General features: G+C 42.6%; 1 protein-coding gene across 8 annotated transcripts; it reads right to left on the reverse strand.

Moving 5' to 3' along the window:
* Positions 1-1,737: 1,737 nt before the first annotated feature.
* On the reverse strand, positions 1,738-26,014 carry PEX26 (peroxisomal biogenesis factor 26). Of its 8 annotated transcripts, XR_008961518.1 has the most exons (7): positions 25,338-25,996; positions 23,804-23,944; positions 22,931-23,226; positions 20,947-21,093; positions 4,751-4,810; positions 3,808-3,957; positions 3,342-3,660 (listed from the first exon to the last, which is right to left on the reverse strand). XR_008961518.1 is itself a non-coding variant. In XM_048216580.2 (6 exons), exons 2-6 carry the CDS (start codon positions 25,586-25,588, stop codon positions 3,920-3,922), a joined length of 873 nt encoding a protein of 290 aa, XP_048072537.1. In that variant the 5' UTR covers positions 25,589-25,633; positions 25,873-25,996; the 3' UTR covers positions 1,738-3,919. The 8 variants fall into 8 exon arrangements, 7 of the variants coding, with proteins under 7 accessions (XP_048072537.1, XP_026358571.2, XP_026358576.2 ...); XM_048216580.2 differs by lacking the exon at positions 4,751-4,810 and having other exon boundaries at positions 1,738-3,957; positions 25,338-25,633; positions 25,873-25,996; XM_026502791.4 differs by lacking the exons at positions 3,342-3,660; positions 3,808-3,957; positions 4,751-4,810 and adding an exon at positions 15,467-18,386 and having other exon boundaries at positions 25,338-25,633; positions 25,873-26,014.
* Positions 26,015-26,416: the final 402 nt, after the last annotated feature.

A 26,416-nucleotide genomic window follows, 5' to 3' on the forward strand; every position in this document is an offset into this window, starting at 1 on the left:
CATATAATGGTAAATGCTCAATAAAGGATAATGACTATTACTAACTATATATTTCTTTCTCTTCTAAATCCCATAGCATATTCCATTACTTCTTCCAGTACACTTATCACTTTCCACTTTGGATTCTAGATATGTGTGTGTGTGTGCATGTGTTTAAACATTCCTACAAATTTGGAACACCTTAAAGGCAAGGGTTGTGTTGTCCTCCCCCATCAAAAGTGACTAGTTGATCCTAGGTATTTACTCAAAGGATACAAAATTACAGATTCAAAGGGGTACATGCACCTCGATGTTTATAGCAACATTATCAACAATAGCCAAACTATGGAGAGAGCCCAAATGTCCATCGACTGAAGAACAGATACAGAAAATGTGGTGCAAAGCGAAATAAGTCAAGCAGAGAAAGACAATTATCATATGGTTTCACTCATTTATGATACATAAGAAGTAGGAAGATTGGTATGAGAAGAAAGGGAAGAAGGAAGGGGGAGTTAAAAAGAAGGGTGAATGAACCATGAGTGACTATGGACTCTGGGAAACAAACTGAGGGCCTCAGAGGGGAGGGGGGTGGGGGAATGGGATAGGCTGGTGATGGGTAGTAAGGAGGGCACGTATTGCATGGTGCACTGGGTGTTATATGCAAGTAATGAATCATGGAAATTTACATCAAAAACTTGGCATGTACTGTATGGTGACTAACATAACATAATAAAAAATTATTATAAAAAAAGAAAAAAAGAAAATGTGCATATATACAATGGAATATTACTCAATCATCTAAAAGAATGAAATCTTGCCATTTGCAATGATATGGATAGAGCTAGAGTGTATTATGCTGAAATAAGTCAGTCAGAGAAAGACAAATACCATATGATCTCACTCACATGTGGAATTTAAGAAACAAAACAGATGAACATATGGGAAGAGGGGAAAGAAAAAAGGGAGAAAGGGAAACAAACCATAGAGACACTTAACAGAGAACAAACTGAGGGTTGATGGAAGGAGGCAGGTGGGGGATGGGCTAGACGAGAGATGTGTATTAAAGAGGGCACTTGTGATGAGCACTGATGTTTTATGTAAGTGACGAATCACTGAATTCTATTCCAGAAACTAATATTGTACTGTATGTTCACTAACTAAAATTTACATTAAAAAAAAAAAAAGACCTGCTATGTGGTCATAGCATTGAGAACAGACCCAATTTGACTGGCCATTCATGTATCTGCCACACAGAGGAGTGAGAGCCCCACAAAGTTACAGAGATCAGTAAGGAATAGCAAAGTCAAGACTGAGAACAGCTGGGTTTGGATTTCCCGGAAAGCCTGGGACAGAGGCCAAGACAGAATCCAGGGGGCAAAGTTGAGCGGTTGTTGGATCAACAAGCCCTGAGCTGCCCAAGGGTCAGTGTCCGTGAGTCAGGCGCAGACACAGCAGAGGCTGGGGGTGGGAGAGAGCCTTCTGGGAGACCTGGATCTCTGAAAGCTCATGAGCACTCACCCTTTCAGTCAATCTCACTGACATTTACTGAGTATGTATGATGTGTCAGATGCTGTCTAGGGTGGGGGATATAGCAATAAATGCATCAGACCAAAAAGAAGTAGCTAGTTGAGTGTATCAAAGATGCTCAATAAACACTGTTGAAAAAATGAGTTTTGAGTTCTCTTTGTGAACCAGCAAATATGCTGTGAACAGGTGCTTAATGTCTCAAGATAAAAATGATAATGACAACACTAGTGATTATGATGATGCCCTTTTTTAAAATTTTAATGAATTTTTATTATATTATGTTAGTCACCATACAGTAGATCCTTGGTTTCTGATGTAAAGTTCGATGATTCATCAGTTGCGTATAACACCCAGTGCACCATGCAATACATGCCCTCCTTACTACCCATCACCAGCCTATCCCATTCCCCCACCCGCCTCCCCTCTGAAGCCCTCAGTTTGTTTCTCAGAGTCCATAGTCTCTCATGCTTCATTCCCCCTTCTGATTACCCCCCCTTTCTTTATCCCTTTCTTCCCCTACCGATCTTCCTAGTTCTTATGTTCCATAGATGAGAGAAACCATATGATAATTGCCCTTTGAACTTTGTCATCCTTCCCTTTATGGGGTTTGGGCTGGAGGGAGCCATGACCACCCCATAAATGCTGGGTTGTGCTCTCCCCCCCATTCCTGTGTTGAAGCCCTAATCCACACTGTGCCTATTTGGAGACATGGCCATTAGGGAGATAACTAAAGTTAAATGAAGTCACTAAGAGTAGGGCCCTGATCCAGTGTCTGGTGTCCTTACAGGAAGATGAAGTGACACAAGCAATGCACACGCACAGAGGAAGGCCATATGAGGACCCAAAACGGAAGCTGTATGCAAGTCGGGAAGAGAGGTCTCACCAGAAACTGACCCTGCTGGATGTTAGTCTTAGATTTCCAGCCTCCAGAGCTATGAGAAAATTCATCTCCATAGTTTAATACCCAGTGTGTGATATTTTGTTATGACAGCTGGAGCAGACTAAAACTGTGGCCTTAGGGTCTTTGGAATAAAAAAAAATGCTTGCTTCCTTTTAGTTTTTAAGTCCTCTTAAAATTATTTGACTTGTAGCAACCCAGATTTCATTGATAATTCCCCATCCCACTTCCACCCTATGCCTTTATCACTGAGTGGAAGTTTGGAAAGGAGGAAGGACATGTTTTTTCAGTCCTGGATGATTATTGTTTCAACTTTACTGGGTCATAGGATTCCTAGATATTTGGTCAGAAAATTATTATGGGTGTGTCTGCGAGGGTTCTTCTGAATGAGATTAACACGTGAATCAGTAGACTGGGTAAAGCAGACTGCCCTTGATAACGTGGTGGATTTCACCCAATCAACTGAAGACTGCAATAGAAACAGAAAGCTAAGTAAGAGAGAACAGCTGCCTGCCAGGACACTAGTCTCTCGCCCTTGGACTAGAACTGTACCATCAGTTCTCCTGGGGTCCAGCTTGCTGACTGCAGATCTTGGGATCTCTCAGCTCCCATAATCACGTGAGCCAATTCTTTAAGTCAATACTTCTCTCCTCTCTCTCTCTCCCTCTCGATAAAAATGATAATAACAATACTAGTGATTATATTTATATTTCTGAGGAAAAAAGTTCCTGTTCACTGTTACTTAGGCCTTGTAAAGAAATTACTCCGCATCCCAGTAACTATGTATGAATGTATTTCTTGCATGAATTTTTTGGGCTGTGAAGTCACATTCTCAAATATAATCATTTTTGTGATAGCCTCAAAAGTTGAGCCACATCCATTTGAGTAGGAGGTAAGGTAATTTCTATCAGTCACCCAAGAGAAGAGTTAGTCTTCATGATTATTTATATACTTATTATTTATACAATATTTATTTACACTTATGTCTGTAATATTTGCTGACACAACACTTCCTGTGTGCCAAACACTGTGCTAAGGGTTTATCTCTTTTATTCCTTACCATAAACTTCTGAAATTAAAAATTTTATTATCCCGTTTTACAGATGAAGAATCTGACTTAGAAATGTTAATGTCAATCCTGGGGCACATGGGCGGCTCAGTTGGTAAAGCATCGAACCCTTGGTTTCGGCTCAGGTCATGATCTCAGGCTCACTGGGGAGTCCGCTTGAGATTTTCTCTCTCTCTGCCCATCTCCCCTTCAAATAAATAAATAAATCTTAAAAAAAAAAAAAAAAAAAAGGACATACTAACTCAATCCTGATCACAACTGTTAAGAGGTAGAGCTGGGGTTTGTACTCAGGGAGTCTGGTACCAAAGGCTAAACTCAAATGTTCCATCATTACCTATAGAGTGGAACTGGAAGGGCAAACTGCAGGTGAAGAGGACTTCTCCTCATTCTCTTAGCTTAGACTTTGAGAGTCCACATATCTGGTTTGGTGCTCCCAGGGGTGTGTATTAAAGATGGAGTTCCCGTGTGGAGGGAGACGGGGAACCTGGAGGAAGAGATAAAAAAAAAAAAAAAAAAAAGACCTGTTAATTTCCAGGCACCTACACTGCTGTGAGATGACAAATTCCGGACAGCAGATTAGATTTTATAATCAGATTATCTAGATTTAGGTATTCACCATGTTTACTTAACTTTGGTTATTCTCTAGTCTTAAGTACACTCGCATATAACAACAATAGTCCAAGCTGTTTCTCCTGTGCTGCCTGGTACTAACAGAAGGACGGGAATCTTTGGCCACAGTAATCACAGATGAAGTGGTTCTCTTTGAAGTCTGCACAGTTGCAGCCACCATAACCATCAAGACACCATCAAGGAGGTGAGCCTCAGGATAAATTTGGAGTCACACAATCCAGTTTACCTTCTCCCGAGCGAGTCTCCTTTCAAAATCAACCTTAAGAGAGTCTGGGTTGTTTTGTTTCAAGCTGGGGAAGGCAGTATTTTCCTATTGGCCCTGATTCTTCCTCTGCTCACACTCCTCCCAATTGGTTGACACCAGAAATGGCACCTCTTAGTGCATCATCTCCATAACTTTAGCTTTTAATCCCTGTTAAACTCACCTCCCCTGAGGTGATCAGCCCTTTAGGCTAACATAGGTCAGCCACACAGAATTCAGCAGAAAGATGACGCAGTGAGAATGTGAGGCGGTAGGCGCTTAGGCCTGGGGGTCAAAGACAGACAAGCAAATTGCAAAGAATGCTGAGGTTGGGGAACTAAGAAAAAAACTCATTTCCCTCACAAGTTGGCTCAAGCTGATTAGAGGCCAGTGCGGAAGGCCTTACCTTCATTGCATCTAAGGTTCTGTTACAGATCAGGTAAACACTCTCTTCAGCTGCCAGCCCCTAAAAAAGCATCAACAGATCTGTGTGGGATAAAGTGGCAACACAGCAAAGATAAGGCAGTTGAGTCATTACCTTCTTCTCTCTGAGGCTGTGGTATTCTGTATATAGTTAATTCTTTACTTGTTAGATTAATTGCCTCTTGTTGGACATTGAAACAATTGGCTGAATTATCTCTTTTTTTGGGGGGGCAGTTATTTCACATATTGCTGTGAGTATTGCAAAGTGATCCAATCTCTCTGGACCACACCTTGGCAGTATATTAAAAGAGCTGGAAACCTGTTCTCACCACTGACGTTATAAATTGACTTCGGAAAATTATCCGAGAAAATAACACACAAGGAAAATAATAGTACTGTTTCGTGGCATTTTCATATGCATCCGTTTAGAGCTGCTATTCATATCAGCAAAAAGTCAGAAAGAACTGAAATGGCCAGCTTATTAATAGGAAGGAATATGGGGCACCTGGGTGGCTCAGTCCATTAAGTGTCTGCCTTCGGCTCAGGTCATGATCCCAGAGTCCTGGGACCTAGTCCCACATCAGGCTCCCTGCTCAGCAGCCGTCTACTTCTCCCTCTCCCTCTGTACTTGCTCTGTCTCAAGTAAATAAATAAAATCTTTTTAAAAATAGGAAGGAATACTATATGGGTACTAATGTATACCAGTGCGTTGAATTGTGGTCCCCAAAAGACATGTCCACTCGGAATCTCACACTGTTATTTGGGGTACCAGTCTTTTTAGATGCAATTAAGATGTATCAAGATGTGATCATCTGGATTGGGGGGGTCCTATATTCAATGACAATTTCCCTTATAAGCATTAGAAAAGAAGATAGAAACACAGAAGGCCAAATGAAGATGGAGGCAGAGATGGGAGTTATGTTGCCCCAAAGCAGTGAATGTGAGGAGCCACACATTTCTCCAGGGAGGGATTCTCTAGTGTCCTCTATGCTCTTTTCAAGCCCAGGTAGTATCTTTCTAATCATTATTCTGAACTCTAGTTCAGGCATCTTACTTGTATCTATACTGATTCGGTACTGCATCTTGTTCTCTTTTTCGGGGTGAGTTTTTCCGTCTTGTCATTCTTGTAGAAAGTGGTCCCTTTTCTATTTGTAGAATTGCACTAATTCTCTTCGTAGATCTCTGGTTGAGTTCACAGGTGTTCAGAATGATTTGATAGCTATCTAGCTGAATTCCAGAGACCAGACAAAACTAAGGTCCCCTACTCTTCTACCATCTTCCTCCCTCTCCATGCAAGGAGCCACTCAGACCTGAAAAAGGCAAGGAAGGATTCTCCCCTACAGCTTTCAGAGAGACACCTTGATTTTGGACTCCTGGCCTCCAGAGCTGTGAGAGAATAAATTTGTTTTTTTTTTTAAGAGCTTCAAGTATGGCCTTTTTTTTTTTAAATAATATTTTTTTATTATGTTAGTCACCATACAGTACATCCCTAGTTTTTGATGTAAAGTTCCATGATTCATTACTTGCGTATTAACACCCAGTGCACCATGCAATACGTGCCCTCCTTACTACCCATCACCAGTCTATCCCCCTCCCCCACCCACCTCCCCTCTGAAGCCCTCTAAATTTCTGTTGTTTTAAGCTACCCAGTTTGTGGTAATCTGTGACAGTCACCGTAGGAAACAAACACATATGGAAAGGAAGTAGATAATGTTGGAAACTGAGTAGACAATAATAGTAAATGAAAAAGCTGCAGAACTGAAAGCAGTCTATATGTGCTTATGATAAACAAATATGAATGTATATTACAGAGAAGATTTAGATTATTTAATTTTCAACCTTTTAGTAAAGTTGTTTGAATAAATAGAAAGTATTTGGTATGTTAAAATATGATAAGTAACATGGACTGTTAAAACAACCTAAAAATAAAGTCCATTCCATGTAGCAGCAGAGCCAGGCTAGGAACCAGGCTATTCTTCACTCCAGTCAATTTGACTTTTTGGTTCTTGACTCTAGCGATATTGCCTCATGAGTCCATTTTTAAAACTCAAGTACCCACCAAAACTTTACCCACCTGTACCTGCTTCCCTGTCATGGACTCTTGCTTATAAAGTAGATTTACCCCCTCTTGGTCCAGATATTCCCAGCCTTTCTCTTTAGCCAAACAAAATATTCTCTCACTAAAGGAACCCTTGTGCACTGTTGGTGAGAATGTAAACTGGTGCAGCCACTATGGAAAACAGTATGGAGGTTCCTCAAAAAATTAAAAATAGAATTACCATGTGATCCAGTAATTCCACTACTAGGTATTTACCCAAACAAGTGAAAATACTAATTTGAAAAAGATGTATGTACTCCTATGTTTATCGCAACATTATTTATAATAGCCAAGATATGGAAGCAACTCAAGTATCCATCAATAAATGAACGATAAAAGACGATGTGGTATACGCAATGGAATATTACTCAGCCATAAAAAAGAACGAGATCTTGCCATTTGTGACAATATGGATGGACCTAGAGTGATTTCATTTATATGTGGAATCTAAAAGACAAAAGAAATGAATAAACAAAAAGCAGAAACAGACCCATAAATACAGAGGACAAACTGATGGTTGCCAGAGGGAAGGGGAGTGAGAGGAATGACAAAACAGATGAAGGGGAGTGGGAGATACAGGTTTCCAGTTATGGAATAAGTCATGGGAATAAGAAGTACAGCACAGGGAATCTAGTCAATGGTATTGAATAGCATTGTGTGGTGACAGATGGTGACTACATTTGTGGTGAGCACAGCATAACCACAGCATAAGTTGTCAAATCACTATGTTGTATACCTGAAACTAATATAACATTGTGTCAACTATACTTCAATTTAAAAAAATAATACACACACACACACACACACACAGAGAAGTTTGAAAAAAAAATTCTCTCACAAACTCTATTACCTCCTTACTCACCAATCCCCACCCTCCCAAGTAAAGGTGAAGCAGAGAGCATATTCTTTTTTAACCTATTACCTGATTATTTGAAATAATTCAGAGAAAGTGTTAATTTGTAGTTGCATGTGTAACTATACACAGATCTCTAGTGGATCATTTAAGTCTTACTTAATTCAGCTAAATGAGCCCATATGAAAAGTCAGTATCTATTTAGTCTTTCTATTTAATGCATCTATTTCAAATATTTTCTTTTTTTTTTAAGATTTTATTTATTTATTTATTTATTTGAGAGGGAGAGAGAGAGAGCAGGAGCACAAGAGCAGGGGGAGGAAGAAGCAGACTCCCACTGAGCAGGGAGACTGACGTAGGACTCCACTCCAGGATGCCAGGATCATGATCCAAGCCCAAGGCAGACACTTAACTGACTAAAGCCACCCAAGTGCCTCTATTTCAAAAATTTTCAACCTATTTTAATAAAAAGACTTAACCATCCTATTTTATAATATTAAGTATTACGTAGTGTTTCCAATACTCCACCCCATGTGTATCACTTAATACTTTTCAAAATTTTTTATAGACTTTTGCTCACTTGACACAAAATATTATAAGGCAGGTAATTTTTATCACCATCTTTGAAGTGAGAAAACTGAGACCCAGGATTAAGTGATTTTTGCAGTTATGGAGCAAGTTAGTATCAGAGCCAGAACCAAAACCAGCCTAGTCCTATTTCCAAAGGTCCACATTATAGTAACATATTTTCCTTTATCTCCCTCAAAATCATTCTTATTCTTTGAAAAAATAAAACACAGGGAATTAAACAGTGCATATAACATACTACAACTATGTTTTTTAAAAAAGAAAAAAATAGGATCTATATCCATATTTTGTTATATATGTACAAAGAAACTCAAGAAGAAGAAATAAAAATATGAATAGCAGCAGCCAGTACTTGGGAGAGGAAGGAACTTGCTGGATGATAGACAGGAATGGAAAGTTCTTCACACTAGACGTTTTCATACTTTTTTTTAAAAACCATATGACTGCACTGCATATTCAGAAAACTAAATATATTCTTAAATAAACATATAAAAAAAGGCTTGGCACTTCTTTAAGTAGTTAGAGTCACCTGCAAAGCCTAGTTCCTGAGCTGAGAACCAGGAACTGGGGGAGGCTTCCTGTTTCGCGGTTTGATGATGATGAATGATCTAACATTATGAATGAATGAATGATCTAACACTACTGACGTTCCCTCCCGCAGCTCACACTTAATTAATGGCAATGTTAAGAATAACTAGCACCTGCTCACTATATGCTATGAACTTTTTCAGTGTTTATACAAGTTAGTACCATTCAATCTTCACAACAAACCTATGAAGTAAATACAATTTATATCCTCATTTTGCAGATGAAGAAAGTAAGGCACAGGAAAAGATGGTTTGCCCAAGGTCAAAGTTGGGAAACCAAGATATGAACTCAGGTATTAGAGTCTCAGGGCCCACACTCTCAAACACCATCCCACACTGCCTCTCACTTATATAGCAAAATTATCCCGTTGGGTTTAAGCCTGATCTCTTAAAAAAAAAAAAAAAAAAAAAAAAAGGCTTTGTAAAATTCCTTGTATTTCTTGGGAGGATTAATGGGGCATATCTTTTAACCATTGTCTTTAGCACCTCTGAAACAGCTAACTGTCACCTAGGAGACCATGAAATCCACAAATAGGACAGAACAGTAACAAGTACTAAGAGGGAAGGGGGTAGGATCTTCAGAATGTTCCAGAGGAGTGGGTACCTGCTGGGAGGAGGCTGCCACCCACAATCAAGAGACCAAATGCTCAGGGAGATCCAGAGTGTGTAGGGTGGCTCTTTTAGGGTAACAAGCCAATTTAGCAGCATTCCAGCTTGGCAACAGATTAGGAAGGGTGAGCAAAACTCTCAGACAGCACTTTGAAAGGGATCAAAGAAACAAAGTAGCTTCCTTTCAGAGAAAGCAGCCCATTCCATGGGATCCAGCGGAGTCTGCTGGTAACCGAGAGCCTGGCTTGTCCATAGAAGTCATCTGATAGAACCACAAGCTTGTATTTATATCTACACTGAATGACACCTGCCAGGCTGTCTTTGTCATCACTGGTACACTTGAGAAGGAATACCTCCTGCACTTTCCCTCTGCAGTAAGCTGAGCAATGATACTGCTAAAACAGTGCCAAAGATCTGTCTTCTCTTTCTACCTCCACCTCCACCCTTCAGCCCTGATGCTTGCCTTTCTGCTCACCCTCTTTGCTGCTTCTATTTCATCCTTCCTCTAATTCTCAAGACCAAATCCAAATTTATTCAAAAAATCTTTATTACATGGCCTCTTACCTGCATGGCCTCATTCTGTTTGTTACAGGGGATATAAGAACATGAACTCTGGTATCAGTCTGCCTATGTTCAGATCCCAGCTTTACTACTTAATAGCTATGGGACAATTGGGCAAGTTACTTAATCTTTCTGTATCTGTTTATTATCTATCTAAAATAAAGATAATATCTGCCTCACTGGCTTGTTAGAAGATTGACTGGGTGTTATATGCAACTAATGAATCATCAAACATTACATCAAAAAAAATAAATAAAAATGAAAAATTAAATTAAAAAAAGAAGATTGAATTAGCAAATATAAGTGCTTTGAATGGTGCCTGTTGGCTATTATTGTTAGAAGACATGGTCCCTCAGCTACATGCAAAAGAATGGAACTTGACCACTATCTCACACCATACACAAAGATAAACTCCAAATGGATGAAAGACCTCGATGTGAGACAGGAATCCATCAAAATCCTGGAGGAGAGCATAGGCAGCAACCTCTACGACATCGGCCAAAACAACCTTTTTCATGACACATCTCCAAAGGCAAGAGAAACAAAAGATAAAATGAACTTGTGGGACTTCATCAAGATAAAAACCTTCTGCACAGCCAAGGAAACAGTCAAAAAAACTAAGAGGCAGTCCATGGAATGGGAGAATATATTTGCAAATGATACTACAGATAAAAGACTGATATCCAAGATCTACAAAGAACTTCTCAAACTCAATACACGAGAAACAAATAAACAAATCATAAAATGGGCAGAAGATATGAACAGACACTTTTCCAATGATGACATACAAATGGCTAACAGATACATGAAAAAATGTTCAAAATCATTAGCCACCAGGGAAATTCAAATCAAAATCACACTAAGATACCACCTTACACCAGTTAGAATTGCAAAAATTGACAAGGCAAGAAACAACAATTGTTGGAGAGGATGTGGAGAAAGGGGATCCCTCCTACATTGTTGGTGGGAATGCAAGTTGGTACAGCCACTCTGGAAAACAGTGTGGAGGTCCCTTAAAAAGTTAAAAATTGAGCTACCCTATGATCCGGCCATTGCACTACTGGGTATTTACCCCAAAGAGACAGACATAGTGAAGAGAAGGGCCATATGCACCCCAATGTTCATAGCAGCATTGTCCACAATAGCTAATTCGTGGAAGGAGCTGAGATGCCCTTCAACAGATGACTGGATTAAGAAGCTGTGGTCCATATATACAATGGAATATTACTCAGCTATCAGAAAGAACGAGTTCTCAACATGTGCTGCAACATGAACGGCACTGGAGGAGATAATGCTAAGTGAAATAAGTCAAGCAGAGAAAGACAATTATCATATGGTTTCTCTCATCTATGGAACATAAGAACTAGGAAGATCAGTAGGGGAAGAAAGGGATAAAGAAAGGGGGGTAATCAGAAGGGGGAATGAAGCATGAGAGACTATGAACTCTGAGAAACAAACTGAGGGCTTAGAGGGGAGGGGGTGGGGAATGGGATAGGCTGGTGATGGGTAGTAAGGAGGGCACGTATTGCATGGTGCACTGGGTGTTATACGCAACTGATGAATCATCGAACTTTACATCAAAAATTAAAAAAAAAAAGAAGACATGGTCCCTGTCCCATACAAAAGGCTTTTATCCAGTTAGAGAGACAAAATAAGACTTTCTAAAATAAAGAACAAAACAAGGATCTATTGACTTAGTAAAATGAATAGTTTGGCTATTAAGTACAAGAGACTGTCTGAAAAGAGAAATATCATGGCAATACCAAGAATGGTCAGTACAAATGTCACAGAAGGAGGAATCTGGATGACTGATAAGTTGAGATCTAAAGGATAAGCAGTCTATGGAAAGGTGAAGCACAAGGGAGAACACAGGGCCTGCATGGGTTTGGGCGTGAAGCTAATTAACAGTAAGAATGAAGACCAAGAGTTCGCGTGAGAGACTTTAGGAAGAGGAGAGAAGGAATGTGAGAGGAGAGAAGGAATGTGGGTCCAGGTTTTCTCTGCAGTTGGAAATATAATTAGATGAACCCTGAGAAATGAGAGATGGAGTTGGAGACTGGGAGGTCTTTCAGATAGGTACTTGAATCCATGAGAGTAGAAAAACTCACCAAGAGAGAATACGTAGAAAGAGAAGAGCTGTGGGCAGAGCCTTGAGGATACACTCACTTCAAGTTTGAAGGCCAAAAGCAAAAGAGAAACCAGCCAAAGAAACAGCAAAGGAGCAGTCAGAGAGGCTAGAGACAGATGAAGGCACCAAAGAAGAGACAGTACTCTATTGCATTTGGAAAACAAGTCTTTTGCATAAAAGTACAAATGGGTTTTTTCTAGAATGTAATATCTCTCTGAGCGTGAGAATCTGTTGGTTACATTCTAAGGACCATACAATTTGGTTTTCTGCCCAAAGGATCTCTATATATAAATAAAATTGATGTTACTATTTTTTTAAAAGATTTTTAAAAAGCCAGGTGCCCTGATGTTAACACTAAAGTGACTTTTTTGGGGGCACCTGGGTGGCTCAGTCGGTTAAGCGTCTGCCTTTGGCTCAGGTCATGATCCCGGAGTTCCAGAATCGAGCCCAGCATCAGGCTGCCTGCTCAGTGGGAAGTCTGTTTCTTGGCCCTTTCCTCTCATTCTCCCTCTTTTTCTCTCCCTCAAATAAATAAATAAATAAAATCTTAAAAACAGTATATTGTTGGGGCACTGGGGTGGCTCAGTCAGTTAAGCATCTGACTTCGGCTCAGGTCATGATCCCAGCAAGTACCACATCGGGCTCCCTGCTCAGCGGGGCACCCTCTCCCTCTGCCTCTCCCCCAGTTCATGCTCTCTCAGTCTCTCTCTCTTAAATAAAATCTTTAAATATATATATGTATATATAACTATATATATATAAAACTATACATATAGTTAAAAAATAAAATAAAGTGACTTTTTTCTATACTGACATACTTCTGCAAAAATCCTTTTGTTTTTCAACCAAGTCTCCAAATACTATCTTACGCGTGTCAGTCCCTGCCTCAGGTAGTATAATAGGGACAAGGGGATGTTAAAAGTTTCAAAGAAACAGGAGCTTGGAAATTGTGTTAAATATGAGCTTGGGTCAGTATTAAAATTAGAAGTAGGTAATGAAATCCCAATCCTACCTATTGGGATCTGGCAGTGCTGGTGAAAGTGGGCATTAGTGGACATTTCACCATTCCATTATACCTCAAGCTATTTAGCCACCACAGAAGAACAACTGGCTGCACGGCCTCTTCTCCCCCAGCCCGACCTTTCCGAGATCATGTCTACTCTCCTCAGTAGACAGCACCCAGCTGAGCCAGTTAGTCTCACTCATGAACATTCTGTCTAGAAATTTCCATTTTTTCAGTTTTTCAAGCACCCGGGCTACCGAGAGTGTTAGATGCTTAAAAAAAAAATAAAACTGAGAGATGCCTGGGTGGCTCAGTTGGTTAAGCATCTGCCTTCGGCTCAGGTCATGATCCCAGGGTCTTCGGATCGAGTCCCGCATCAGACTCCTGGCTCAGCGGGGAGCCTGCTTCTCCCTCTGCCCCTCCCCCTGCTTGTGCTTGCTCTCTCTGACAAATAAATAAAATTTTTAAAAAAAGAGAACTGAAAGAAAATCAATATTAACAGTGGTTATCTCTGAGTAGTGTGATCACGAGTTCTATATTTGCTTCTATGCAATTATTACTATTTACCAAAATACATATGCATTGCTTTAACACAAGAAAAATAGTCATTGTTTTATCAGGAGGCCTGGAGGCCCAGAGGCCAGTAAACAATATCTGGAGCGCTACTTTATCATTGGAGGAATGACACAGAGAGGGATTTCATAGGCTGCTAATGGCATTGTGCACATTGCCTTTAACTTCACTTCTTACCAGTCCATAAAACTAAGGTTTCCAGAGGGAGGGAAGCAAAAGGGCCCTATTTTCTTCTTGTAAACACTTCATGTATTAAATTCCAAAGGGGTGCTACCGCAGGGAGCTTGCTTAAGTCAGAGAGTAAAATTAGCAGAATTACAACTGGCCTCACCTGTGCATGCCAGAGGTCACACTCCATTGGCCCTGGGACTCCGTGCAAGAAGGGAAAGACAGCAAGGTAGTGAGAAGGTGCCTATTTGCAACTCACATCAGGCCTTTCTCTTTCTGCCATTTCCTCTGGCTCTTTCCAGCAGATGGCAGAGGCTGCTTGAGTGCCAGTCCAGACTCAAAAAATCTGAATGTCCAAGGTGAACAAGGGCCTGCTCTTATCTGCCCACTGTGGCTGTGGTGGTTACCAGAAAGGCTGAACAGACTGCTCCATGTTTGCACGAAGTGACAGTAAAGAGGCAGGACCAGTACCTGTGAATCTCAAACTCAGAGGTGCTGTGTTTCTAGGCTTAGGAGAGGGTGGACAGGTTTCAATGTATTAAAAAGGGAAAGCGTGGGGGCTTTCTACACTGCGATCCTATCACACCAAGGAATACTGAATAGCTAGTAAGAATGAGGCAGCTCCACATAAGCTGATGAGGAACAATCATCCAAGATTAATTAATCAACAGTAGTGGTCTCTAGGTGGTCTCTAGGCAGGAAACTGGGAGTGGAAAAAAAGATATTCTTTTCCATGAATATCCTTTAGTAACTTTTGAATTCTGTACCATGTGTATAAAACTTCACTATCATTTTTAAATGGTTACATGCACACATGGTGCAAACACATACATGCAAAAGAGTGCAGATCGCGGCACGAAGCTATGACGTACCTCCTCAGTGCCTTGAAGCAGACCAACTATGCCCTTTGCCGGCCCGCCCACCTCCACTCCTGTGATTGCCCACAGTAGCTTAATTTCATCTCTCCACCTCACCCCCCAACCTTCCCAGCCTCCTATCTGACCAAAGAAGGTTATTACCCATTGCTGCTCTGCTCGGCATCCCTACATTTTAAAATACCTGTTCTATGCTGTATTCTGTCAGAACCTGGTAAAGCTCATCAACTAACTCCAGCTAGAGTTACCCCTCCAGACGTATTTGCATAGTAACAGTGAATTTCAGCCAGAGAGTGACTGATTGTAGGGCAAGTGTAGCAGAACCGTAGCGCAGTGAAAGGAACACCAGACTTGAGGGTCAGGAGACCTTGATCTTATTCAGGCCACGCGACTCAGGGCAAATCACTTCACCTCTCAGAGTCTCAATTTCCTTAACTTAAAAAAGCGGGGGGGGGGGGGGGGGGGCTATAAGAGATGGTCTTCCCAGATCTAACACTCTACAAAATCCCACCATACAATGCTGATGGCCATCCCCTCCAAACTTGATGTGTACTGGGTGTGTTCGACAGCACTGCCCGGAAGAGATATAATGTGAGTCATATATGTCATCTTAAACATTCTAGTAACCCCACAAAAAAGTAAAAAAACAGCTGAAATTAATTTTAATAAAATTTATTTAACCCAATATACCCAAATATTATCATTTCAACATGCAATCAGTATAAAAATTATTGAGTCTCCATTTTTTCAGTATTAAATCTTCAAACTCTAGTAAGTATTTTACATTCACAGAACATGTCGATTTGGACCAGCCACATTTCAAGTGCTTAAAGCCACCTGTGGCTAGTGGCTACCATACTGGACAGCATGGGTCTACCTCTAACAAGGAGGCCCTCCCTTTATTTCTGACCTCGTCAAGCCCAGACTTGAAGACTGATATGAATACCAGTCTTCATTCTTAGAAAAGGTCAAAGTCATCAGTTCTGAGTTCTGAGTTCTGAGTTCCTTGACTGTCTAGGAAGGTAGCTGGGGCTGGTTACCAGACAACGTTGCAGAGTTCAAGACAAATATCAAACAGAGAACCTAGAGGCCTACAAGCCCAATAACATGCAGGAACTTCAGGGGACAGACAGAAAAAGGTTTTGGGCATAGTCAGGTCTTCTTTTTACTCAGACTTTTCACAATACAAAATACACCAAAAGCACATGGACCTTTTGTCACGGTAGCTCTATCAGTTCATTAATTTAAACACCTCTGATACCTTCATATTTCCTAGGTGCTCGGTTAGGCCCAAAAGTCCCTATGAGATAATAACTCACTAACAGATGAGGACACTGAGGCTGAGAAAGGACAGGTCACTTTCCAACAGTCACACACTCATGAGTGGTAGAGCAGGGATCCAAACCTGATTCTTAAACACTGCAACGAGCCACATTCCCTAGCTTCAAAGAGCTCACAGTTACTGGAGGTAACAAAGAACTTCACAATTATAAGGCCATGGGGTCACTACCACTAAAAGGTGGAAGCAGAGGACATCAGGAAAGGATTTCCAAAGGTAACCTTTGAGTAAGTCTGGAAATTTGAGGGGCTAAGCAGGTAAAAAGTGGGAGCTGGACCTTCCAGAGGGAACAGCAGGTGCTAAAGGTACAGTAGCATGGAGTATGTTCGGAAAACTGGTTGGGCAGCTGGAGGGCAGTGTGCGTGAGGAACAGAGGCACCACCTGAAAGTGGAGGTGTTAGCCAAAACCAGTGCATAAGGGGCCTTAAATTCCATGATGAATTTAAGAAGAAATGCCATGTGAGGCATGGGAAGCCATTAAAGAGTTTTATCTAGGGTAGCGAAAGCGACCAGATTTTCACTTTGAGAAATCATTCTAACAGATCTCAAAGCTTACCTGTCTCCTCCCCTCTCCAGGGTTCTTAACTCTATTTAAAAGCCCACATGTAAAAGCATAGATTTGTTTCTTACAGAGGTGGATCACACCCTAGGGACTTACCTCCCAAGGGCCTGTGAGGTTTACTTCTACCCATTTTATTAAAGAGGAGTTGTTGACTTGGAATTCCTGAAAACCAACCTCGGGGAAACTACTAAGCACCTCCTCTATTCCTGGCATCAACACTGCCTGAAGCCCCAGCTGGGGGTGGTTTGCTTGGCCTTCAGCCTCGAAAGGGCTAGCCCCTACTGGAAGCCTTTTACAATTCGGACAGCATAGTAGTGTTTTACGTTTACTTGCACAGAAACATGTAAGATTCTTGTGGCCAGTGACAGAAAACACTGAAACATTTCAAATACCCAAATGCTATAGCCCCAATGCTTCCTCCCCCTAACAATGAATTGTTCATTACTTTCAAAACCCATATCTTCCCTCTGTCCAATTCCCTCCACACATCCCTTCCAGCTCACCTGATTACCCAGTTCCATTTTCAGTTCATCAGCCTCTGAGGCTGGCCTACTTTTCAAGGCCACACGAGCAGAAAAACTTGTACATTATACAAACAATAGACTATAACTAGAACAACAGGACATAGAAAGTGGGGGGAAGGAGGGGAGCCAGCAACTGTGGTAACCAGGCAAGGATGCAGGCAGAACTTGGTGAAACAGCCATCAGACAAAGTAAAAACACACTATTTCAGGGCAGGGAGAAGGAACTGACAGGAAGAAAGAGAGCAAAGGAATACTGAGTGTGTAACAAAGCAGGACTTGGCCACTGACAACCTGGAAAATTGAGCTGAAGCCCAAGAGGCACCAAGCAAGATCGCTTTACCCAGCGAGAAGAGCAGAGCAGCCTTACTTTGCTCTCAACAGTCACCTGGGTGGTTCTGAAAGCCACGACCTGGTCTGAAAAGAGGGCCCAAGTAGCTTCAAGCCCATTGCAAAACCACAGGAATGGTGTATTGGTAAATAACCTCTCTATGCTCCTCTCCACAGATCTGGTGCAGAGGAGCACAGAGGAGAATTAAGAGGCCCTCTCAGATCCTCACTCTGCCTAATTAAGGGCCTGCCCTGTGAGGCAATTTTCAGAGGTAAGTTTTCCATGGAAGTGAAAGGCCAAGGGTCATTCCATCAAGAGTTTTCTGAACTTCCAGCTTCATTAACACCCTGACCTGAAAAATCAATCCCTTGCCTCTACCAAGAAGATGGAATATTTCATGGACACACTCTCCTTTCCCAAACTCCTCCTTTAGAAGGGGCCTCTGGGTATAAGGGAGTATTATTCTGGAGGACTTGTGCTCTCTGGCCCCACTTTGTTCCTACATTACCTACCTACACCAGCCAAAGTGGGGTGCAAAAGGGAGAACATTCAGGTGGCAAAACTCAGTTCATCAGAATGGATCAGCTCTTTCTAGAATTGGGGCTGGCCCCACTCCCTTGGGGGCCCAGCCAGCAACAGGAGGGCTGCTACGGATGAGTGACTCTGCTTCTGTCACGGCAGACCTGGGGAGTAGAGAGGTTGAGTGGAATGGGAAAGACCACTCAGTCGTGGATAGGAAGTCGGTAGAGAGAAAACATGGCCTCCTGGATCCGATGGAAGAGCTGGGCCAGCTTGTAGAGGAAGGGCAAGGAAGAAGGAGAAGCTGCAGGAAAAAGGAAGATTGCTGTCAGTGTGTCTGCCTTTACTCCCTCCTCTCCTCCTCAGCCTCAAGTCCCATCCCTTGGAAACTCTACAACTTTCGGAGTATGTGTGATCTTTTTAAAGCATATGTTGATGCTTACTGTTATTTGCTCCCCCCCCCCAACAATAAAGAAAACTCTCACTTTCTCTAGGATGTATTCTCTGGGGTATATTTTCTTCACTTGGATTACAGTGACCTTAAGTTTGCTGAGAAAAAGATCCAAACTTACTATGTTTTAGCCACACACACACACACACACACACACACACACTGGTAATGGTGGCTGCCTCTGGAAGATATATTTGAGAAGAGACTTTACTACATTCCTTTTCATACCTTCTCAACCTGGAGCCAAGTGACAGTATTACCTATTTTTATCCTAAGTTAATTATATTGAAAATAAAGTACAATCTACCTCTTTGGAATTAGGGCTGAGTTGATTGGTTGGTTTTTCCTTATTTGATTACTGATTTTTCTTAACTTTTTTCTTTTTTAAAAAGAAAAATGTTATTTTTAAAGAAAGCTACTGACAGTCTACTCTTTTTACATCCTTCCTACCGATTTCACAACATTTGCAGCAACATGGACGGGACTGGAGGAGATAATGCTAAGCGAAATAAGTCAAGCAGACAAAGACAATTATCATATGGTTTCACTCATTTACAGAACTTAAGAAGTAGGAAGATCGGTATGAGAAGAAAGGGAAGAAGGAAGGGGGGTAAACAGAAGGGGGAATGAACCATGAGAGACTGTGGACTCTGGGAAACTGAGGGCTTTGCGGGGGGGTGGGGGGGATTGGGCTAGCCCGGTGATGGGTAGTAAGGAGGGCACGTATTGCATGGTGCACTGGGTGTTATACGCAACTAATGAATCATTGAACTTTACATCAAAAACTTGGGATGTACTGTATGGTGACTAACATAACATAATAAAAAATTATAAAAAAATAAAAAAAATAAAATGGACATATGTATCTGAAAAAAAAAATTGCCTCTTGCAGTCCCCACTCATAAGAGCAGGACTTAAAACGACCACAAAAAAAAATTCTAAATTTTTATCAAGTCTCTGGAACAAAGAAGAAAGTCAGAGAGTGGACAGGAATGAACACCAACTATCCTCACCTTTCCTGAGAATTAACAAGTGACTCTTTCCTTAAGCAAACAGCTGTTCAGAAGGAATTCCTGCTCAGTGTTCAGCAAAGTAAAAAGGACAACTTTGAGCTATGCAAAAAAAAAAAAACAAAAAACGCTCACCGAATAAGAGAAAGGGGAATGGGGAACATGGGGAAGACCTAAAGATTAAATCAAGAACTGGCAGGTTTTGTTTTCATTATGTTTTAAAGATTTATTTATTTATTTGAAAGAGGGAGAGCACGCACACACGAGAGTACCCACATACGCTTGCAAGTGGGAGAAGGGGCAGAGAGAGAGAATCTCAAGCAGACTCCCCCACTGGGCTCAGAGCCCACATGAGCTCCTTGTGAGGGCTGGATCTCACAATCATGACCTGAGCAGAAACCAAGAATCAGACGCTTAACCAACTGAGCCACCCAGGCATCCCAAGAACTGGCAGTTTTTAAAATAGACAAATTATTTGTGTGGCCCTGGGCTAGTTACTTTTTTTCTAGTTCTTAGGTTTCTCAATCAAAAAAGAAAGGAAAAGAAGGGACTGGAATAAGGATCTCCAGTTTTCTCTGCAGTTTTGAAAGTTATATAATTCTATTCTAAATTTAATTCATGAGTAGAGATTAGATTATAACTCACATAGAATAACACAAACATAAAAATCTAAAAGAGTGAGCTCCTAATCTTTGGTCCAGCACTGAATTTTGAGGAGTTAATCCTCAGGAAATAACCAGGGTTGTTCCCAAATAGCACTTAGGGAGCTCATGTCTGCTTCACAGCACTACAGAAAACAGAGTAAGAAATCAAATGTTCAACAATAGGGGGTTATTAATCAATCATGGAAATTTCTGTAAATTGGAATATTATTTAGCCATCTAAAGCCATGTTTTCAAAGATATTTATAACATGCAAAATTGCATCTGTATCCATACAGAAAAAGACTAAAAGTATAACCATTACAATAACAAACTTAAAGGTGGTTTCTATTTTCTTCTTTATACTTTTCTCTATTTTCCACATTTTCTAAAATGTACATATATTTCATTTACAATTTAACACAATTTTTTAGATATTACGATGAGGAAATTTTTTTAATTCTCACATTCTAGTCAGAATTCACCGCCGGATAAAGTAGATGACAATGACTCAATGTTCGAGGGTCAACAGAGTAGAGTGAATTTCCTCCAGACTGCTCTCATGGACTCCAGGGCTGCTCTCTCCTAGGTGAGCTGAGCTGGCCCTTACTGAGGTCCAACAGTCCCTCCGTATAGAGGAGACTCAGGGAGAAGTGGCACCGGAGAGGCTTCCATCCCCAGGAGGGCTCGCACAGACCCAGCCCCTGTTCGACAGCCCCTTCCCCAGGAAGGGCAGGAGAGAAGACAGGCTTCGTTACTCACCTGGATCAAACCTCAGCACCAAGAGGCAGAGGATCAGAGCGGCCAGGAGGCTCTTTTTGAAGGGCACGGAAAAGAAGTGGCTCACGGCACAGTACCAAAGCCGGCGAAGCAACATCGTTAATGACAGGAACTTGTGGGAGAAGGAGCCTGGTCGGGGAGACAGAGTATAACTGCAGGGTACCTCCATGAGACCCAGCTTCCCTGACTCTGAGCTTGGAGCTTGATTTTGAGAGCTGGACAAAAGGCAACAAGACTAGTTCACTCCTGCAGTTCATGAAGTGGTTCTAAAGGAGAGTCCAAAAGCTCCAAAAACGTTTTAAGGACAAACTACACTAGAATGTCATCTCCTTAGAAGAGACTTTTAATAGACAACATGTACTCAGCTGGGTAAACCTGGCATATTTGGTGTACTTTTTTAAATATTATTTTATAACATTCCTTATATTTTCGCCTAAGATATGTGCAAAGAGCTACACAGAGCAGTAGTTCTTGATTATCACATTAATGAAGGAAAATGAAAGGCACTTAATATATATAGTGAAGAATTTAAAAGAATTCAGAAGTCTTAGATTGTAGATATGAACACCACCAACTCAAGAACAAGTGGTGGCAAGTCTGACAGAACACTCTGAACTTGCCATCAAACCCGTCACAACATCTTTCCTCCCCAGGAGATGGAGGGGCAGAGGGCTGGGGTAGCCACAGGCATTCCCGAAGCCAAAAACCTGTTTGCAAAGAAGTGATTCGACCTCAGCAGTTCATGCTCTTTAGCACACAAAGAAAAAACTTTGGAGAACAAGATTATAGTTAGTTAAAGAACTTCCATATAAAAAAAGAAGGATCATGCCTATTCTCTATGTGCCAAGAGAAAAATCAAAGAACAGTGGCTAAAAACTACCCCAAAAAACCTTAAATTCAGCATCAGGAAGAACTTCCCTATAGAACTGTCCATAGATGGAATGAGCTGCTTCTGGAAATAGTGAATTTTCTATCCTTGCATGGACTAGATGATCACTCGAGGAAAAGAGGATGCGAAAGGGAGCGCCTGGGTGGCACAGCCGTTAAGCATCTGCCTTCAGCTCAGGGCGTGATCCCGGCGTTATGGGATCGAGCCCCACATCAGGCTCTTCCGCTATGAGCCTGCTTCTTCCTCTCCCACTCCCCCTGCTTGTGTTCCCTCTCTCGCTGGCTGTCTCTCTCTCTCTGTTGAATAAATAAATAAAATCTTAAAAAAATAAAATAAAAAAAGGATGAGAAGGAATCAAAGACCAGGGGAAGGGTCTGGAGTAGGGCACCTTTAAAATCCCTTATAACAAAATAACATCCACACCCACACCCACCCCTATGCAGGCATCCCTTGTAGGATAATAGTCAGGTGTACGATGTTGGGTCTTAAAATGGTTTCCCTAAAAAGCCACTGTGTGAAACTACACTCCAATGTGCAGAGGTGGGCTGCCCCTTAAAGGCAGACATCAATCACTGAAGAAGATACCCAGGAGATCTAGTAAGTAAAGGCAGACAGGAGGCTGGGTAGTGGGGCCCAAGCTGAAGATAAGTAATTTTTATCTAAGTCAAGTTACCAAGTTATTGTATCAGCTTCTTTTCCTTTAGCTATCCCACAGCATACCTCAGCTGTGTCTGTATTTGGGCCAGCCTTTAAAGGAGGAATAACATCCCACTCAGGACAGCATGATAGAGACAAGAGATCTAGTGAGAGGACCCTAAGGAGAAGGTGGCTTTCAAGAGACAAGAGTTAAGGTTCTGAGATTCAGTGACACCTCCCAGAGATTCTCCCTCCACTGCCAACTACAGAGGGTCAGGGCTTGGCTTTTTAATCAAATCAACAGTTTCCTGTTCTTCGATTTGGGAGTTACTCATACAAATACTTGCTCCCAAGCTCCAAGGAATGTCATGATAAACCCCAAGGTATATGAGAAAGCCCACAACTTCATTTTATAGAGGCCACAGAAGGATAATGTCCTACCTTCCTGGTTTAGCTTCTGGGCCTCCTCAGAGCCCGAGTTTTGAAGTTTCTGCTGTTGCCTTGCCTTACTAATGGCCTGGAGTACGTCCAGCCGCTCCTCCTCACTGAAGGCTGCAGAGCCCACCACTAGCTCCTCAGCTTCCGACAAGCAGCCCAGAGGCAGCAGCACCAGCTGCAGATGAAGTTCTGCCAAGGCTCTGTATTCTGGAAGGCCCTGATTATCTGGATCTTGCAGCCAGGCACTGACCACTTCCAGCACAGCTCCAGGCTCTTGCATTTTGCTGTATAAAAGAACACTGCAACCCCAAATAATCCAGTTTCAAAAAAAGAACAGTCAGTGCTCCATGGTTGGTTCACCTCTTGTAACTACCACCCTCTCCTACCCAGTCCCTCCCGTGTCCTCCAGGCTTTCCCTATGGGATGATGATACTGAGAAGAATTACGAGTTCCTAGGAAGTAGCAAGAAGCTCTCTCAGCTAGGACATACTTCACTTCTGTCGTCCCAGTTCACATCTCCTATTCCCATTGTCCGCTCTCCTCCTCTTTTCCTCAACCCCACTCCTAAATCCCCCCCCTTCCTCATCCTTTATAGCTAGGTTTTGAGGTCAAGAACAAAACAAAACAGTACACAACTAATGAATCATCGAGCCTTGCATCGGAAGCCGGGGATGTACTGTATGGTGACTAACATAATAAAAAATCATTAAAAAAAAAAAAAGAAGAACAAAACAAAACAAAAAACAGGGAAAGAATTAGATATAGAGGGGAATGGTAGGGAAGGGGGAAAGAGAAGTTATTAGGCACTGATTCAAAAAAGGACATGAAAATCCTCTTGTTCCTGAACTGATCCAATGAGTCAGAACAAGGACCTACCACAGTTCCAGGACTTTGGGAGGTAGCTTTTCAGGGACCTGGTAATACCGAAGGACCCAGGACAGGACTTCCCGCCACCGATTCATTTCTGCCAGGGCCTGGATCCCCACAACACACAGGGAGCATTTCACCTCCAAGGAGCTGTCAGCAGAAAAACCAATTCAGGTTTAGAAGTGGTTCCCCTCCAGGAAGGCCTGGGTGGCTCAGTCAGTTAACAGGTGACTCTTGGTTCCTGCTCAGGTCATATCTCAGAGTTGTGGGATCAGGCCCTGCATCAGGTTCTGAGCTCCAGTTCAGTGCAGAGTCTGCTGGAGATTCTTTCCCTTTCCCTCTGCCCCTCCCCCCACCCAGTCTTACATGCTCTCTAAATAAATAAATAAAATAGGAAAGAAAGAAAGGAAAGAAAGCAAGGAAAGAAAGGAAGGAAAGGAAGGGAAGAAAGAAGAAAAGTGGTTCCCCTGTTTCCATTCCTACCTCCACCCTGGGACTGTTCCTCCCCAGTTCCCAACACAGCAGCCATCACCTCTATCCTCCTCATTAGTATTTAAGTGGAGTTCAAATTACAACTGGTCTCACTAGCCCCAACACAAGGAAAACTGCCCTTTCACACAGGAGTTCAAAGTTCCTGTAAATCTGGAGGCAACTCAATTGTTGCCTCCACACATCTTTGAATCCAGGTGAAATCAGGAAAGGGGTAACATGTAGCACAGGTGTGTGGGTGGAAAGAGAGCTGGAGCTAAGAGTTTGCATAGAAGTGGGGATGGAGCAAGGTTTCTGCCTGAGTGTAGGTACCAGAACTTCACAACTGGCCTGTTAGCACCACCAAGTGAGGTACCTCCAGGCACCCCAAATCACAGTCTCCGGCATTTACTGCAACAAGCCCTTACCCAACCCGCTAAAAACACAGCCAGAGCTCTCCAGTTCATCCTTCTCTGGGGTCGGCTTTGACTATTCTACCCACCACCTCCCTAGTGTAGCCAAAATCAACATTACAATCCACAGAGAAATGATGCCTTCAACTTCCTGAGGAGGCTACCAGCATTAGAAAGAGCAATGTAGGACCAAGGTTTTCTCCAGATTGATTCTTTAATCCAATCCTTCAACAGGACCAGTACACTACTCCTGCTCTGAATTCTATTTCCCTTCATCAAGCAAGGTCAGAAGTGAAGAACCTGGGGAGAGAAGTGTACCTAGCTAGGAGAGGACTTCCACCACCTGCCTATTCCTGCTTACCGAAATAAAGTAACACTTAATACACATTCTATGTTCCCACCATGCCATTCTACACTGGAATAGGGAGAAAAGAATTGGCTGTGGGTTCCCACTAAGCTCTGTTACCCGACTTGACCACTTCTACCTCATTGTGCAGTGCCTCAGTTTCCTCCTCTGTAGAATGGGCACGCTGCCTCTGAGAGGAACCACTAATGAAAGCAAGGTGTAAGGCTTCTTGTGAGCAATCTGGGAATGACAGAACTACCAAAATCTTGAGTCCCTCCCCAATATCACCCGGAAATGAACAGAGCCCAGCACATACATGCCCGCGTCATCATTGGCCAAGCTCCTCCAGGCCCGTTCACAGGTTTGCAGCGCCGCCTGGAAGTCCAGGTGCACCACCAAGAGGTCCGCAGCCTCCTCCAGCAGAACCATGGCCGCCGACGGAGGTGGGGCGGCGCGCACAGGCTCGCTGCTCCTCAGGGGCGCCCCGAGTCCCCTAAGGGGGGCTGCAGGGGTCGAGGAATCACTCTTCATTGCCAGCCTGGACTTAGGGCCTGTGTCTTCAGACATCAGAGTGGCAGCCTCTCCCGGGGCTCCGGGATATCCCGCGTCGGCCTGGGAGAAGAGGGACAGTCCTCGTACGCTTGCCCACAACCCTTCCCGAGGCCGAGTCCTGGAGAAGGAAAAGTTAGTGGCCATGTCTAAGGCAAAGGCTGGGTTAGCCGGGTAGCTGCTCCAGCTCAAGACAGCCTGGAACACGGGGAACCAGTTTACACCTCATATTTGCAGAAAAGCTACCTCCCTGGAATACCTGCCTCTAGCTTCTCTGTCCCCACGACATTTACTGATACCACCTTATCCCTGGGGAGTCCCGTTCCAGCTTCCTTTTTTATGAGTATAGACGTTCACTGCAGGCGCCATACAAGGGAACAGACATCTTTCCGGCTCTCGCAGCCCCCTGCAGACTCATGGCGTCCCGGCGGCGCGGAGGACTCCGGGAGTTGTAGTTATCCGGCTCTCGTCTCAATCGCCCTCTTGATGTGGATGGGGGAATTTCGGACTACAACCCCCAGCATACAACGCCACAGGAACTGTCGCTGTCCCCGGAGAAAACAAACTGGCACCAAAGCTTTGGGAAATAACAAAACAGAGGCTGTGTTGTGAGATGCGGAGGTCCCAGTAGTTGCACTTGAGGCCGGACAGAGGAAATTCCAGTAACGGAGGTGGAGTTATGAACAGGCTTCTAACTCTGAGCTTCTGCAGGAATAGCGATTAGAACAGGAGGAGGACAGAGCCGGAAAAGCTCTGAAAGGAAACATTAGAGCTGGACACTTCCTTGTATGTTCCGCCTTCCCAGGCATAGTCACATTTATCCAGTGCTTACAGGGCCTAGCGCTA

Source organism: Ursus arctos, unplaced genomic scaffold (genome assembly GCF_023065955.2).
Source record: "Ursus arctos isolate Adak ecotype North America unplaced genomic scaffold, UrsArc2.0 scaffold_26, whole genome shotgun sequence".
In the NCBI taxonomy this organism is placed as follows: Eukaryota; Metazoa; Chordata; class Mammalia; order Carnivora; family Ursidae; genus Ursus; species Ursus arctos.